The sequence below is a fragment of the Chiloscyllium plagiosum genome, chromosome 11 (assembly GCF_004010195.1).
Source record: "Chiloscyllium plagiosum isolate BGI_BamShark_2017 chromosome 11, ASM401019v2, whole genome shotgun sequence".
Lineage (NCBI taxonomy): Eukaryota > Metazoa > Chordata > Chondrichthyes > Orectolobiformes > Hemiscylliidae > Chiloscyllium > Chiloscyllium plagiosum.
The window spans coordinates 93,938,415-93,956,283 of NC_057720.1; the positions used below are offsets into that span (position 1 = coordinate 93,938,415).

The window sequence follows — 17,869 nt, forward strand, 5'->3', positions numbered from 1 at the left end:
CAGGAATAAAGGCAGAGAGCCTGAAGGGTGGAGAGATAAGCTAGAGGAGGGTGGGGGTGGGGAGCAAGTAGCATAGAGTACTGTAGGGGAGGGGATGAAGGTGATAGGTCAGGGAGGAGAGGGTGGAGTGGATAGGTGGAAAAGGAGATAGGCAGGTAGGACAAGTCCGGACAAGTCATGGGGACAGTGCTGAGCTGGAAGTTTGGAACTGGGGTGAGGTGGGGGAAGGGGAAATGAGGAAACTGTTGAAGTCCACATTGATGCCCTGGGATTGAAGTGTTCCGAGGCGGAAGATGAGGTGTTCTTCCTCCAGGCGTCTGGTGGTGAGGGAGCGGCGGTGAAGGAGGCCCAGGACCTCCATGACCTCGGCAGAGTGGGAGGGGGAGTTGAAATGTTGGGCCATGGGCGGTGGGGTTGATTGGTGCGGGTGTTGCCGTAAAGCGCTCTGCTAGGAGGCGCCCAGTCTCCCCAATGTAGAGGAGACTGCATCGGGAGCAACGGATACAGTAAATGGTATCGGTGGATGCATTAGTAAACCTAGCCACCAACATATTGGTCCCCCTCCAGTTCAGCAGATAACAGATCGCCTTACAAATTTGACTCCCAATTTCCTGCTGACTATTGGGACGGGGGTATCTATAGTTCAATCCCAATAAGATTATCATCTCTTTCTCATTTATCAATTCCACCCAAATAACTTCCCTGGACATATTCCCGCAATATACTCCCTAAGTACAGCAGTAATGTTATCCCTAATCATAAACACCACTCCCCCTCCTCTTGCCCCCCCTTTTCTGAACCTCCGATAGCATCTATATCCTGGAACATTAAGCTGCCAGTCTTGTCCATCCCTGAGCAACATTTCTGTAATTGCTATGATACCTCAGTCCCATGTTCCCAACCATGCCCTGAGTTCATCTACCTTCCCCGTTAGGCCTCTTACACTGAAATAATTGCAGTTTAATTCATCAGCTTGACCTCATTCTCTACTTTGTCCCTGCCTGCCCTGAGTATCTAACTTGCTCATTTTCCCAAATGCACCTGTCTCAGACTGATCTGTTTTCCCACTGCCTCCCTGGATGCCAGCATTCCCCCTGCCAACCAGTTTAAATCCTCCTGCACAGCTCTAGCAAAACTCCCCACTAGTATATTTGTCCTCTTCTAATTCAGATGCAATCCGTCCTTCTTATACAGGTCACTTCTAGCTCAGAGGAGATTCCAATGATCCAAAACTGTGAATCCTTCTCCCCTGTACCAGCTCCTCAGCCACACATTCATCTGCTCTATCATCCTATTCCGACTCTCACTAGCTCATGGCACTGGGAGCAATTCAGACATTACTACCCTCAAGGACTACTTTTTAAATTCTCTCCTCAGAAGCTCATCCTTTTCTTTTCCTCTGCTGTTAGTTCCAGGGTGTACAATGATCTCCTGCTGGTTCCTCTCCACTTTCAGAATATTCTGCACCCACTCTGAGACATCTTTAATCCTTGCACCAGGGAAGTAACACAATTCTGATGTCTCATTGTTGACTGCCAAAATGTCTGGCTGTGCCTCTGACTAGAGAGTCCCCTATCACAATCAATTGCTTGGAACCTAATGTACCCCTTGTTACATTAGAGCCAGGCTCGGTACCAGAAACCTGGCTGTTTGAACCTCATTCCCCTGAGAGTCCCTCACCCCCTACATTATCCAAAATAGCATGCCTGAGACGGGAATAGCTACATGAGACTCTCGCAATACCTCCTCCTTCTCCTACATCACCTGGAGGTAACTCATCTACCTGACTGTATTTATGGTTTGTCTCCCTTTCTGCAGCTGCCAACCATCACAACCCCCCCCCCCCCCCCCCCCCGCTCCTGGAAATTCCTCATTGCTGCTGCAAATGATCCATGTGATCTGATAGGATTCACAACCAAAGACACTTCCTGCAGACATAATCAGCAACATGGGAAATCTCCCTAACCTCTTACATCTGATTGGAAGAGCACACCACTCTATCCAAGGACATCTTAACAGTCTACAGACCCAGAAAATAGCACAGTCGTACTGATCTGATAACACTGGCTCAGATGGTCAAAGTTTTCCTGGAACAGAGGTGCAGACACCACAACGTAGTTTGCAGATGGCTCCAAAATTGTGGTGTATTGGACAGTGAAGGAGGTAATCTCAGAATGCAATGGTACCTTGATCAAACGGACTGATGGGCTGAGCAGTGGCAGATGGAGTTTAATTTAGATAGATGTGAGGTGCTGCATTTTGGAAAGGCAAACCAGGGCAGGACCTCACATCTATCAGCCTCAACAGTAGTGTCAAGGGGAGTGTTGCCGAGCAAAGTGACCTTGGGGTGCAGGTTCATAGTTCCCTGAAGGTGAAATCGCAGGTAGACAGGGTGATGAAGAAGTAGGAGCAAATTACTGCAGATGCTGGAATCGGTACTGAAACAAGATGTGCTGGAGATCACAGCAGGTCAGGCAGCATCACTGAATCTGAAGTATCAATGCCTTTTGCCCCCCACCATTCCACATATACCTCTTCCTCAAACTAGCATAAGTGCTGCCCCCTCCACACTTCACTTCAGCTCTGATGAAGAGTCATCTAGACTCAAAGCCTTAGCTTCCTCACTCTCCACGGATGCTGCATGACCCACTGTGACCTCAGTAGTGAAGAAGGCATTTGGTATGCTTGCCTTTATTGGTCTCCATTGAGTATAGTGGTTGGGATGTCATGTTGCGGCTGCACAGGACATTGGCGAGGCCACTTTTGGAATAGCATTCAATTCTGGCCGCCCTGTTCTCGGGAGAGTGTTGTCAAACTTGAAAAGGTGCAGAAACGATTTCCAAGGACAATGTGCCAGAGTTGGAGCGTTTGTGCTGTCGGGAGAGGCTGAACAGGCTGGAGCTGTTTTCCCTGGAGCGTCGGAGGCTGAGGGGTGACCTTATAGAGGTTTATGAAATCACGAGGAGCATGGGTAGGATAAATAGCCAAGGTCTTTTTCCCAGTGTAGGGGTGCCCAAAAGGAGAGGGCAGAGGTTTAGGGTGAGAGGGGAAAGATTGTGTGTGTGTGTGATGAGCTAACAGACAAAGTAGTGGAGGCTGGTACAATTACAACATTTAAAAGGCATCTGGATGGGGAGATGAATAGGAAGGATTTAAAAGGACTGGGCCAAATGCTGGCAAATGGGACTAGATTAATTTAGGATATCTGGTTAGCAGGGATAAATTGGATTGAAGGGTCTGATGCTGTGCTGTACGACTATGTGTATAAGTCATGAAAGCTGATAGGACAGGGACAGAGTGCAGTTAATAAAGCATTCAACATCATAGGCTTTATTAATAGCAGCACAGAGTACAAAAGTGGTGACGGAGGTGGTGTCGAATCTGTATACAACACAAACTGGACTTCAACTGGAGTACTATGTCCGGTTGCAGGGGACACATTTTAGGAAGGATGTGAATGCATTACAGAGAATGGTGGAGGGGTTTCTGAAAAACTTCCCAGGGATGAGGAATGTCAGATATGAAGACAGATCAGAGAAGGTGGCACTGTCTTCCTTGGAGAAGACAGGAGATTTGATTGAAGAATTCAAAAGGTTAACAGGGACAAAATGTCCCCACTCGTGAAAGGATTGAGAGCGAGAGGCCACAGACTGAACGTAATTGGTAAAAGAAGCAAAAATAAGACGAGGAAAAACATTTTCAGCCAGTGAGTGGTTAAGGTGTGGAATGCACTGCCTGAGAGTGTGGAGGAGGCAGCTTCAATTGAAACATTCCGATGGGAATGAGAGTGTTATTTGAAAAGGAACAATGTGCAGGGTGACAGGGAGAAGGCAGGAGAATGACACTCAGTGAATTGCTCATTCGGAGAGTCGGTCCAGTCAGGGTGGGCGGAATGGCCTCCTTGTGCATTGTAACAATTCTGTGATTCATTCTTTTACAGGATGTGGACCTTGTTATGTGGGTCAGCATTTGTCGCCCATCTCTAAAGTGCCTTTCAAAAACAGCGGTGGGCTTTCCTTCTTGAATGCTTGCTGTCCATGTGATGTTGGTGAGCCAGTGATGATAGAAACAGTGAATGCTGGGAACACGAACACATAGGACACATAGAGACACACATGGGTTGAATAAATGTGCAGGATGATGGCAGGTAGAGTATAGAGTGTGAAGTGTGAGATTGCACACTTGGGTTCTAAAGATAGAAAAACAAAGAGGTGAGACTTGTGCATGTTGAGGCACTGTGTGTACCTGTACAAGGGACAGAGTCAATAAACAAATAGGATTGTTGAGATGATACTTAATTAGAGACTGCGATACTGGAGTTTTTTGAAAGTAGGAAACAAAGTCAATAAACAATTAGTGAAGTGGTATGCTGGCCTTCAGTGCACGGACACAAGGATAAAGAAATCTTGTTACAATTGTTCAATGTTTTTGTGAGCTCACACCTGAAAAAGCGGTGCAGTTTTAGCATCCAAGGAAAATGTGCTTGCATTGGTGATGGTCCAGTGAAGTGTAGTGATTGTAATGAGGTCAGCCAGGTGGACATCAAGGAATATGAGTTCCCTGACTGGGGCTGTATTATGGCTCATGTAGAGAGCCTTGGCTGACAGATATAGACAGGGATGTCAGTGTTCTGTTCACTCTGGGAGCTGTCTCTGAGGGAGCTGGATCAGTGTCGAGGACTCTCCATGTCTAAATAAATTGCGGTTTGGTGACAGGATACCAGCCTCTGTAGAGATACTTCAGTGGTGACGAGAGAAAAGCACCATGCTGTTATTTGGGAAGCTTGACTAGTTAAATCTTGCTGAAGACTAGGCCTAGTATGTGGGAAGAATGCATTATTTTTTCCGGAATACTGATATTGGGGCAGATGAAAAGCAATGAGTAATTCTCCTGATAGCTTCTGGACCTGCGGCTTTTTCTGTCATTAGGAGCTTAGCTTTTCCTGAGACACCAGATACTAAAACCTTTCAAGAGTTGACAGATTTAGTTAAGGAATATTCTGACCCCAAGCTTCCTCTAATTCTGAGACACTATCGGATTTACTCGCAATTTGAGAATCTGGGGAATCCAAATCACGATTTCTGACTCGGTTAAGCTGACTGGCAGAGGGCATGGGACTTTGATTTAACCCTTAATGAGATGCTGACAGACCATTTGGTATGTGGGATTAATGGTCTCACCACACAAAAGCACCTACTAGCTGAAGCCCAACTGGACTTCACATAGGCACTACAACTAGTTTTATCATTGGAAAATGTGGCAAGTGGAGCATATGAGTCACAGGGTTTTGTAATGGAAGCGAACATTCGTGCCAGCCCGACTGAGCTTTAGGGTACACCACTTGAGTGAAGACAATTGCACAGCCTCACCCAGGACATATCCCAAACAGACAGAGTCTCAGTCAGCCTGCAGTCGAGAGTGGTGTTTGTTTTGGAGATGTGGCTGTGGTGTTTGTTTTGGAGATGTGGCTGTGGTGTTTGTTTTGGAGATGTGGCTGTGGTGTTTGGTTTGGAGATGTGGCTGTGGTGTTTGGTTTGGAGATGTGGCTGTGGTGTTTGGTTTGGAGATGTGGCTGTGGTGTTTGGTTTGGAGATGTGGCTGTGGTGTTTGGTTTGGAGATGTGGCTGTGGTGTTTGGTTTGGAGATGTGGCTGTGGTGTTTGGTTTGGAGATGTGGCTGTGGTGTTTGGTTTGGAGATGTGGCTGTGGTGTTTGGTTTGGAGATGTGGCTGTGGTGTTTGGTTTGGAGATGTGGCTGTGGTGTTTGGTTTGGAGATGTGGCTGTGGTGTTTGGTTTGGAGATGTGGCTGTGGTGTTTGGTTTGGAGATGTGGCTGTGGTGTTTGGTTTGGAGATGTGGCTGTGGTGTTTGTTTTGGAGATGTGGCTGTGGTGTTTGGTTTGGAGATGTGGCTGTGGTGTTTGGTTTGGAGATGTGGCTGTGGTGTTTGGTTTGGAGATGTGGCTGTGGTGTTTGGTTTGGAGATGTGGCTGTGGTGTTTGGTTTGGAGATGTGGCTGTGGTGTTTGGTTTGGAGATGTGGCTGTGGTGTTTGGTTTGGAGATGTGGCTGTGGTGTTTGGTTTGGAGATGTGGCTGTGGTGTTTGGTTTGGAGATGTGGCTGTGGTGTTTGGTTTGGAGATGTGGCTGTGGTGTTTGGTTTGGAGATGTGGCTGTGGTGTTTGGTTTGGAGATGTGGCTGTGGTGTTTGGTTTGGAGATGTGGCTGTGGTGTTTGGTTTGGAGATGTGGCTGTGGTGTTTGTTTTGGAGAGGTGGCTGTGGTGTTTGTTTTGGAGATGTGGCTGTGGTGTTTGGTTTGGAGATGTGGATGTGGTCAGCCCATCGCAAAACTCTAAAACAAAGCCATGCCTTGATCAAGTAGTTAAAATTTTCTTCAGGATTCAGGCCGGTAAGCAATGTAGTTAATGTTGGAATGCGGACTCAAGACAGCAAAAGAGTCCCATTAGTTCTAAGTTGAGTAAGATAACTCATAGGTGGATACCCAGGAGGGTGTACTCCTTGGAAGGTCCGCCTACATGTGGTTTGGAACAGTTAAATTGCTTAGCAACATCCAAACCAGAACCAATCAAAATAAATGTCTAGCTAAATGGTCACCTGGTTCTAATGGAACGTGACACTTGGAATGGCCATTTCAGTGATCGCAGAAACAGTCTTTAATAAACTTGGCTCTGGACTCCAATCTTTAAGTTTGCGCAAGACCTCAGCTAGACTGAGAACCTATACTGGTGAAACTTTACAGATTAAAGGTTGAACTTTGGATCCAGTATCTTTAGAGAAGCAGCTGGTTCAGGTACCACTGATTGTCGTAAAAGGCTCAGCCCAAACTTGATTGGGCAAAATTGATTAAGGAAGATTCACTGGGATTGGCTCAACAATTCTCCAGTTAGAAAATGATTGCCTCAGTGGAGCCCTAATTAAATACCCAGAGGTTTTTCAGGAAGGTCTAGGGAAGCCAAGGCCGCATCGCATGTTTACCCGGAAGCAATTTCACGATTCTGCCAGGCCCACCCAGTGCCATTTGCCTCACGGACAAAAATCGAGGCAGAGATCAGAAAGGTTGAAAAGGAAAGGAATCATCAAACCAGTCAGGTTTGGGGAGTCGGTAGCATCAGTCATCCTGACCATGAAGCCCAACGGGTCAGTTTGCGTTTGTGGGGATTTTAAACAAACAGAAAACCACTTTTTGCAGCTGCATAAATACCCATTCACTCGCATGGAGGATTTATATACAAAGCTGAGGGGGGGTGGGTGTTGTCCTTCGCAAAGCTGAACATGAGTCATATGTATTTGGAATTGCAGTTAGATGAGGATTCCCAGAAGTATGTTACAATTAATACCCATAAGAGTTTGTACCAATATGTGAGACTGCCATTATCAGGCTGTGAAATGTTTCAGCAGGTGATTGAGAACATTTTACAAGGTCTACCTGAGGTGGCCATTTATCTAGATGTCATGCTAATAACAGGGAAGACAAGTTAAGGGCACTTAAAGAACTTGGATTTTGTCCTTGGACATTTTTCACAGGTGGGCATACGCCTTAGAAGGGAAAAATGTGTGTTCCAGGCACCCCATGTGACCTATTTCAGCTACAGAGTCAACAAGACAGGGGTTACGCCTGCTGCAAGATAAAGTGAGTCGAGATCAGAGTGGTGCTGGAAAAGCACAGCATCCGAGGAGCAGGAAAATCGACATTTCAGGCAAAAGCCCTTCGTCAGGAAAGCTCTATTCAGGGAAGTGAGGGAACAGCAATCATTCTCTCAGGTGTTGGCACACTATGATCTTGAGTGAGAGCTGGTATTGACAGGCTCTGCCTCCGCACAGGGCATTGGGGTAGTATTAGCTCATAGGTTGCCCAATGGAGAGGAATGCCTAATAGCGTATGGATCCAAGACTTTGGCTAATGCAGAGCGTAAATATGCCCCGGATAGAGAAAGGAATATTTGGAGTCAGAAAGTTCTACCAGTACCGTTAAAGGATAAAAATTTCTACTAATAGCAGACCACAAAACCCTGCTAGGTCACCTTAAAGAGGACAAGATAGTGCTATCCATAGCTTCAGGCTGAATTTTGCACTGGGCTCTAATTATACTATGTGCATATAATTACAAGTTGGAACACCTTCCTGGAGGCCAAGTAGCAAAAGCCCTTTGCTGGTGCTGCTGTCACTGAATGAGCCTGCAATGGTTTGAAGTTTTCTGTACATGCTACCAGTCACAGCTGACAATATCAGACTTTGGAAGCAGAAAGATCCAGCCCTGGCAAAACCGAGACAGCTGGCGGTGTTGGGAGAAAGCAAAGGGCCATCACAATCAAAACTGGAAGCTTCTCGGACCTGGAGAGACCAGATTACAGCAGAGGACGGCATATTATAACGGGCAGCAAAAGTGACTGTACAGAGCAAACGTCGCTGCTGGATACTGGCTGAACACCACCAGGGTCATTCGAGGATTTCCAAAATGAAGATCTCAGTGAGAAGTTATGTCTGGTGGCCAGAATTAGATTGTCATGTTGACAGGGCAGTATCCAGAGCATCCACAAGGACAAAAATTACCCCCTGCAGCTCTCACACATTTGGGTGAATGGCCAGGTAAACCGTGCACTCAGTTACACATCGTCTGTGCAGGTGCTTTCATGGGCTCGATGTTCTTAGTCTTGTGGACGCCTACTCAAAATGGCTGGTCATGCCGAGAGTTCATTCTTCAAGTATGAGGATGAGAGAAAAACTCGCACATCTTTTGCAATCCATAGGCTCCTGAAAGTATTGGCCAAAGATAACGGGCCGTTGTTTACCAGCAGGGAATCTGAGTATTTCCTGAAGTCAAATGGTATTTGTCGTAACAGGACAGCTCCATCCATTATCCAATAGTCTGGCTGAAACAGCAGTCCAAACTTTGAGTGCAGGCTTAAAGGTGGCTTACAATTTCAAACTGTCCCTGTTTTTATTTGATTATAGGACCACCCACCATAGAGGGATAAATCCAACAGAGTTGCCCATTGGGGTGGGGGAAAGACTCCACACCAGGTCAAATGGTCCTGGACCTGTGGGGAAGAGGATGAAATGATATCAGGAATGCCAATACGGGACAGAAGCAAGTTAGACAATTTACTTCAGGGAATGAGGGGAGTGTAAGAACCATAGGAATGGCCCTGCATGGGCAGGAGACATGGTCGACGTGAGGTCAGGCCCAGGAACATAAAGTTAAGGTCGGTGCGATGGGGCTGAAATAGAACGTGAACTGTATGAAAGCTGCAAACCCGCAGAAGGTGCAAAATAGTGCCCAGCTCCTCAACCATCTTTCTGACTGTTCCGGAAGCCGTGGGCTCCCCCTCTCCATCAAGTGTTGAAGATATCTTGGAACCTGAGATGGACACGATGGATGTCACCGCCTCAAAGCCTTTGCCTCTTGAAGAGGGGAATGAATTTCTTCCGCGATGTCCAGGCATAAGAGGCAAGTTACTGTGCGCTACACACCGCCCTTATCGAAAACAAGTTGGAGTTTGCAGAGTTGGAGAAACCTGACCTGATGCTGAAACACTCCAGGCAGAGTTACAAGAGGAAAGAACTGGCCTATGCCCTTGAACTAAATGGGAAGGAACGTAATGATTGTAACAAGGTCAGCCAGGTGGAATAACATAGACTATCGCTTCTCTGATTGGGGCTGTTCATCTGGTCCAATCATGAAGACCTGGTCAACAGAATTAAAAACGAGTGTTCCCTCCAACTCTATTTTGATTTAGTCCCTACCCTCCCCTTCACTGTTTTGATCACACAGCACTGCCCTTTGATGTGAAGGGCAGTGTTTGTCACTGGCCACCCGGGTGTTTTCCTATCTTCCTGGTGGTGGAAATTGAATAAAGATTCGTGCACCTTGTGTCTCTCACTGTGTCTCACACCTGCACACACACACCATGGGTGCTGGGGAAAACAATAAGCACTACCGCAGTTAGACGGTTGTGTGGGTGTTAGAAAAAAAGAGAAAAAAAGAAAAAAATAAACAGGAGATCCTTCACTGTTTTGATCACACAGCACTGCCCTTTGATGTAAAGGGCAGTGTTTGTCACTGGCCACCCGGGTGTTTTCCTATCTTCCTGGTGGTGGAATTTGAATAAAGATTTGTGCACCTTGTGTCTCTTACCTACACACACACACACCATGGGTGCTGGGGAACAATAAGCAACACCGCACTTAGGCGGGAGTGTGGGGGGAAAAAAGAATAGGAGTGTTCTGATAAAAAGAACGGTGAGTCAGAAAAATAATTTAAAAAAATAAGCAGGACTGTCAGAAGAAAAAAAATTAAAACGGAGTGTCTGCAGTAGTGTAGGGGTAAGGAAAGGGGGAAGAAACAGGAGTGACAGGGAAAAGCAAAGAAAAAAAAATAAACTGGAGTGTCAGAGCTTCTGTTCACTCTGAGAGCTGGCTCTGAGGGAGCGGGATCAGTGTGTGAAGGACTCTCCTTTTTTGAAGAAAAAAAAATGAAAAAGGAGTGTCAGACATTCTGTCCGCTCGGAGAGTTGGCTCGGAGGGGGCTGTATCAGTGTCAAGATTCCTCCACATGTAAACAAAGGGCGATAGGTGGCAGAAAATCAGCCTCTGTGGAGTCATTTCGGCTGCTTCACTCGACTGGTTCCTGGGGTGAGACAGATGTCCTACTGTGAGAGACGAAATCAAGTGTGCTGATTTGCTCCGGAGTTTACAGGAATCACATTAAAACAAACCAGATTCTAATGGGGGTGGAATAGGATGGACACAAGTTGTTTCTAGTTGGAGAGTCGAAAACTGGCGTTCTGGGGTGGGGGGGGAGGGGCTTAATTGCAAGATAACTTGCTGACCATTAAAAATGGAGATGGAGAAAAGGACTTTCACTCAGAGGATGAAGAACTTTTGGAATCCTTGAGCACAGATGCTTTTGGACACTACATTGCTGAATATATTTAAAGCCGAGATCCAGAGATATTCAGGGAATCAAAAGGTGATGGGGAATGTGTGGATTGGGAGCTTTGAGACAGATGACCAGCCAAGGATACATTGCTGAAACAGCAGGCTTAATCCCTGCTTGTAGATTTTATGTTCTACTGCACTTACAGACCCATCAGCGCTTATTATCTCAAAACTTCATTCAATTAAAAAAGTAGATATTTTTCTTATTTAAAAGAGCATAGACTGAAATTGACTCTGCACCATCCCCAGCAAACACTCCCAGACCAAGGAAAGCATGGGGTCAGATACAGAGTAAAGCTCCTCTGTGCTGTTCAAACATTCCCTCTACCAGGACAGCAGGGGTTTAGATATCAACAGAGACATAGAGTGTGTTTGTTTGTGAGAGAGAAAGGAGACGGAGGGAGAGTGCAAGAGGAACAATGGATGAGTGATAGAGGCAAATTGAGAGAGGCACAACCAAAGAGAGAGAGAGTTGAGTGGAAAGAATGTCTAAGTATGGTGTGTCTAAGTATGGTGGACTGTCACTTTAAGAGTCTGATCATATGACACCATTGGCAGCTCGGGGTGAGCAAACAGCTCTCTTTAAGCTCGCTGCCTGCAGAGTGAAAACCTCCTGCTGTGGAACACTTCAGCCTCCTGCTCTTTCTTTGAATGCCACAAATTGAAGTGGGGGGAAGGAGGCAGAGTGCAGGAAAGAGGTGATGGCCTTAAAAAGATTTGGGGGTGGAGATAGAGAAAGAGAATTTGAAAGCTGGGCTAGAGGAGGCAACCATTCAGTAAATGCTGCCAGATGGACTGTGTTGCACCCTCCCTCTAGAAGAGACTCGTCACATCGATTTACAACTCCACAGTCCCGTCTCAATGATGCCAGCTCCTGTCAGTAGAGATTACTCCTCCTCTCCTGGGCTCCCTGACTCTGGGACTTCCTTTAACTGGTCCTTCATCTTGCTGGAGCCCAGATGTCCAGGATTTGTGTACCTGAATCCAGGACAGCCTCTGAGGGCAGGAACCCTGTCTAATCCTGTCACCTTGCCTGCTGGATTAGGGAATGGGGGCAATGCATTGACATTGGATGGCATGGTGGCTCACTGGTTAGCACTGGTTAGCACTGCTACTTCACAGCGCCAGGGACCCAGGTTCGATTCCACCCTTACGTGACTGTCTGTGTGGAGTTTGCCCATTCGCCTTGCCCCACTGCGGATTTCCTCCGGGTGCTCTGGTTTCCTCCCACAGTCCAAAGGTGTGCAGGCCAGCTGGACTGGTCATGCTAAACTGCCCTTAATGTCCATGGATATCCAGACTAGGTGGGTTAGCCATGAGAAAAGCAGGGTTTACAAGGGTAGGGTAGGGGGGATGGGTCTGGGTGGGATGCTCGAAGAGCGCGGTCGGCGTGGGGCCGAATGGCCTCTCTCCATGCTGTAGGGATTCTATGATTCCACATCGCAGTTGCAAATGTTTGCCTCTGTCTGTCCCTGATAACTTCAGACAAGCTTAACCCGGTGGGTTGAGGGGAGGGGAGAGTGCACATTCCAGTCTTGTTCCCTGACTCCACGTGGGACGGATCTGGAAAACTCAGGCCAACCCCTGGCAAAAATGGATCAGTCAGATCACGCGGCTTGGAAGTTTACCTGCACGCGTCCCACATCTTCTGGTTAGGTTCGGGCAGCGCCGCAATCCGTAAACGGCTAAATCAACACGACAGATTGACAGGACAGACATTACCAAGCAAGACCCTGGAATGCACGAGGAGCCCTTCAGCCTTTGCAGCTGGGAACAGCAGGGAGTGCTCGGACGATTGATGCAAAGTGTTTCCAATATGGCAGAGATGGTGATGAGTGTAGGAATGGGGGCGGGGGGGGGGGGGGGGGTGGAGTCAATGCGTGATCAAACCATGCACTAAACACGCAGCGTTCACACAAAGCAGCTGTCTGAATCATGCATCACAGTATAGCATGAAATGGTCTCCAGCAAAGTTCAAGTGGTTGCTAAACCTCAATTCTTGTGCTTAATTTTGCACACATCAGGGTGAGAAAGGTTAGTGCTGCAGAATAGAGGACTCTCCACTCAGCACAGGTCCAGGGTTAGATATAAAGCTACCTCTACTGTTTTAAACTGAACGTAAAGCTAAGTCTACACTGTCTGCATGAAACATTCCCAGGACAGGGACAGCACGGGGTTAGATACAGTGTAAAGCTTCCTCAACACTATCCCTATCAAATACTCCCAGGAAAGGGACAGCATTGGTCATATATACAATAAAGCTCCTGCAACTCTTGTAAACTGAAAGTAAAGCTCCCTCTATACTGTCCCGATCGAATACTCCTGGGAAAGGGACAGAACAGGGTTAGATACAGAGTAAAACTTCCCCAACACTATTCCCATCATACACGCCCAGGACAGGGACAGCACTGGATTAGATGCAGAGTAAAGCTCCCTCAACACTATCCCCATCAAATACTCCCAGGTCGGGGCAGAACAGGGTTAGATACAGAGTAGGACTTCCCCTGCACTATTCCCATCAAATACTCCCAGGACAGGGATAAGCATGGGTTAGCTACAGAGTAAAGCTCCCTCTACACTGTCCCCTTCAAATATTCCCAGGACAGCGACAGAACGGGGTTAGATACAGAGTAAAACTTCCCCTATTCCAATCAAACACTTCCAGGACAGGGACAAGCATGGGTTAGCTACAGAGTAAAGCTTCCTCTACACTGTCCCCATTAAACACTCCCAGGACAGGGACAGTACAGAGTTAGATATCGAATAAAGGTCCCACTACACTTTTAAACAGAAAGTAAATTGAAAGTAAAGCCTTCTCTATAGGTTAGATTATATATTGTCATCATCAAACACTCCCAGGACAAGGACATTACGAGATTGGATGCAGAGTAAAGCTTTCTCTACACTGTCGTCATTAAAACTCTGGTATGAGGTTACTGTCTTGTCGGAGTGCTGGAATTATATTGTATTCTATCCCCAACACTAACATGACACAACCTGAGAAACATGAAAGTCACAAAAACAAAGCTCGGGATGTAATAAGGAGAACTGAGTGACAGTTCCTGAACTTCAATATCTGACTGAGGACATTTAACTGTTAGACACAGACTCAAAAAGAAGTTCAACTAAGACCTTCACTCAATCCCAGACAGAAACGCTGACAAAGATACTTTCAGTCTCAGGCAGACACAGTTTGAGGTTTGTTTTTCTACCTTGTAAGCCACTTTCGAAGGACATTTCTTCCCCAGACCCAGCGGTGGTGACATGAGGGTCAACATTTGATACATGTCAGTGTAATGGATTCGGCCGCTTTGAATGGAGGGAGGGATGTGATAAGCATGAACAGGAAACAGAACAGGAAAGAGTTAATCACATCTATCTCAATCAGCAGAACAACCCTTTGTCATTAAACCAGCCAGTCATACAGCACAGGAGGAGGCCCATTGTGTCTTTACCAGCACTTCCAAAGAGCTTTCCAATTAGCTCCGTTCACTTGCTCTTGCCCCTAGCCCCTGAATTTTCATTTGGTTTTCATTTTTCCAGAATATCCTTTTTTTCTCCCCAGAGTTACTATGAGTCTGCTTACATCACCTTTTCAGGCAGCAGATCATAATGTCTCGTGATCTTGCCCCTAGCCGTTTGATACATTTTGCCAATGATCCAAAGTTTTCATTACCATTTTTCCTCTCTTTGCAAAGTTCAGCTGTTGCATAAATGCGGTTGGATTCGGTGAGCTGCTGTGGGATGATGGGTTACTGGTTCAAACCCCACCATACCAGCAGTGCCCAGCACAGCAAGCGTGAATCAGGGGAGGGACAAAGGGAGGCAGAAGAAGACATGCACTCCATGCATCTGGATTATGCATTTCTCCTCCATAAAGAAACAGTTTCTCGTCTTTCCTTTCCCTTCACACTGATCCGTACTGCCAGTTTAATATCTTAACCCTAACCAAATGGTAATTTGCCATCAGCTCCATCCGTTATTCAAGAATTTGATAGCATTGCAGTGTGCGAGAGTCTGTGCGGGATCGATTCCCGACCTGCTCGACTTCTCACAGATGTGTCAGTCACGGGCTGCTCATTCAGAATTCCCCGTGGCAGGCATTTTGCACTGCCAGATGCCCAGGCTCAGAAGGGTGCTGCTGTCAGGGTAGGATGCGACTGAGTGTGTATCAGTGCACGTATGTGTGTGAGAGAATCTGTGTGTTTGTACATGCAAATGTTTATGTGCGTGTATCTGTCCCTCTGTGTATGTATTTGTGTGCACGTGTATCTATGTGCATATGTGCATGTTTGCCTGTGTACGTGATGCGTGTATATCTGTGCACGTGAGTGTGCATGTGCGTGCATGCAACAGAGTGTATATGCATGCGACAATGTGTGTGTGTCTGTGTGCATCTGCGCATGTAACTGTGTGTGTGTGTCTGTCTAATGCATGTGAGAGAGAATGTGTGTGGATCTGTGCACGTGTACATGTGAGGATGGGTGTGTTTGGCTGTGTTTATGTGTACACAAGTGTGTGCCTGGATACACGAGAGTCTGAGTGAGTGTGTGCACGTGAAAGTGTGTCATGAAAGTGAGGGTCTGCATCTGTGTGGGTCTTTGCATGTGCACACGAAAGAGAAGGTGTGAGAAGGTGTCCCTGCAGGGGTGCGCCTGTATGTGGCTCATTCATATTATCCCGACTTCGACACTGGAACTCTTCCAACACAGCCTGGCTGTCCTCCTGCATTCCATGCTCTCTGACCCAAAGGTTGGGTCATACTCTGCTGCCTGCCTTCTGACTCACTCCAGCTTATTGTTCACCCAGCAGTCCTGTGCTCCAGGACCTGAACTACCTATGGTTAAGCAGGACCTCAATTCTAAAAACAAATCACATTCTCATTTACTAATCCATGAGAGGCTTGTGTTCTGCAATTTGCTCCGGCCTCACAATTCCAAATACAGTAGCACCTCGACAAACAAACGACCCCGTTCACGAACAAATCGGTTTACGAACAGGATTGTACATAAAACTTTGCTTCAACGTACGTACGAAATTCAAGGTACGAACGCAAAATGAATGCAAGGTACGAACGTGTGCGACCACGTGGTTTCATTGTTCTGCTTTGCTACGCGCTTGTTGAAGGCAAAAGCTCTCGGGCCCCGCGTGATCTCATTCAGTTCATCTTTGGTGCGTGCCCTGTGAACAGCCTTCGTTGCTCCGTCCAAGCATTCTTACGCTCTCCGAACAATGGGAAGAATTTAATCAATTCGCGAACCGGGTCCCGGAACGGATGAAGTTCGTAAGTTGGGGCGCTACTGTACCTCCAGCACCGATAGCTGTGCGGCCTTCAGTTGCCTATGCCCTAATCTCTGGTATTCCGTCATGAATCTCTCTCTCTACCTTTGCCTTAAACCATACCTCTTTAACAAAGCTTTCAGCCCTCATAACACTGAGTACGTGTTCAATTTCACAACGTATGGGGTGTTTCATGAGAGGTGCTATATAATTATCAGGAGTTGTGTGTTTTTGTGTAAGAGTGCTCGTGTCTGTGGGCAATATTTGGATGCACGAGTGTTACTGTGAAGATCAGAACTTAACAATGGGTATGGACGGGGGGGTGGGGGGGAGGCACAGTGGCTCAGTGGTTAGCACTGCTGCCTCACACTCCCAGGGACCCGAGTTCAATTCCCGCATCGGATGACAGTCTGTGTGGAGTTTGCACATTCTCCCCATGGGTTTCCTCTGAGTGCTCTGGTTTCCTCCCACAGGTGCAGGTCAGGTGAATTGGCCGTGCTAAATTGCCCATAATGCTAGGTGCATGAGTCCGGGGTAAATATAGGATAGGGGAATGGATCTGGGTGGGTTACTCTTCGACGGGTCGGTGTGGACTTGTTGGGCCGAAGGCCTGTTTCCACACTGTGGGGAATCTAATCGAATCCACTGAGTGTGATCTATCTTTTGATATGATTTTGTCTCAACATCCCATGTCCTTTGACTCCCCCAAAAAAGCAAACATCTGAAGATATTTGAGACTGGGATAGATAGATGTGGGACCCTCTGGGAGTAGAGAATTCCAAAGATACACAATTCTCCAAGTGAATAAATGTACCCTCATCTCAGTCCTACATGCTTGACTGCTTTTCCTGGAAGTGCAGCCCCACAGATACCCCAGCGGGGGCAACACCCCACCAGATCTGTCCCCTCAATCTCCTTAAGAACCCTCTATATTTCAGTAAGATTGCCTCTCATTCTTCTAAACTCCAGGGAGGATCAACCTAGTCTCTGGTCACTGGAAAACCTGCTCATTCCAGGGATCAATCTAGTGAGGTTATTGGTACATGTGAATGTCTGAGTGTGTATTTAGTCTCAGTGTGCTTCTGCTGGATTTACACAAGTGAGTGTGAGTGTTTGGGGGTGAGACTCTGTATGTGTGTGTGAGTGTGAGTGTGACTGCGTGAGCAAAAGAGTGTGGCTGTGTGTGAGAGAATGTGTGTGCACGCAAGAGTGATAGTGAGAATGAGTGAGAGAGAGCACATGTGTGGACCTGTGTGTGAGAGACAGAGTATGACTGCGTGTGTGGATGTGAGAAAATGTGTAACTGTGCAAGATAGTGTGTGACTATGAAAGAGAGACTGTGTGAGGTAGTGTGTGACTGTGTGCATATGGGAGAGCGTGTGTGATTGTGTGTGTGTGTGTATGGACTGTGTCTGTATATGTGTATGTATGTGTATGTGTGTGTATGGACTGTATGCCGTGTATGTGTGTGGATTGTGTGTGTACATGTGCGTGTGTATGTGTATGGACTGTGTCTGTATATGTGTATGTATGTGTATGTGTGTGTATGGACTGTATGCCGTGTATGTGTGTGGATTGTGTGTGTACATGTGCGTGTGTATGTGTATGGACTGTGTCTGTATATGTGTATGT

General features: G+C 46.8%; 2 protein-coding genes across 2 annotated transcripts in view; one reads left to right on the forward strand and one right to left on the reverse strand.

Moving 5' to 3' along the window:
- Positions 1 to 7,648, forward strand: part of LOC122554086 (probable voltage-dependent R-type calcium channel subunit alpha-1E) — a 169,915-nt gene extending 162,267 nt beyond the window's left edge. Inside the window, exon 12 of the mRNA XM_043698538.1 lies at positions 7,544 to 7,648. Coding sequence (XP_043554473.1) covers positions 7,544 to 7,648 — 105 coding nt within the window. The remainder of the gene's footprint in view (positions 1 to 7,543) is intronic.
- Positions 7,649 to 8,697: 1,049 nt separating this feature from the next.
- Positions 8,698 to 17,869, reverse strand: part of LOC122554087 (probable voltage-dependent R-type calcium channel subunit alpha-1E) — a 13,504-nt gene continuing 4,332 nt past the window's right edge. Inside the window, exons 3-4 of the mRNA XM_043698539.1 lie at positions 14,170 to 14,266; positions 8,698 to 8,889 (exon numbers count right to left, since the gene is read on the reverse strand). Of these exons, the coding sequence (XP_043554474.1) occupies positions 8,698 to 8,889; positions 14,170 to 14,266 (289 nt within the window). The remainder of the gene's footprint in view (positions 8,890 to 14,169; positions 14,267 to 17,869) is intronic.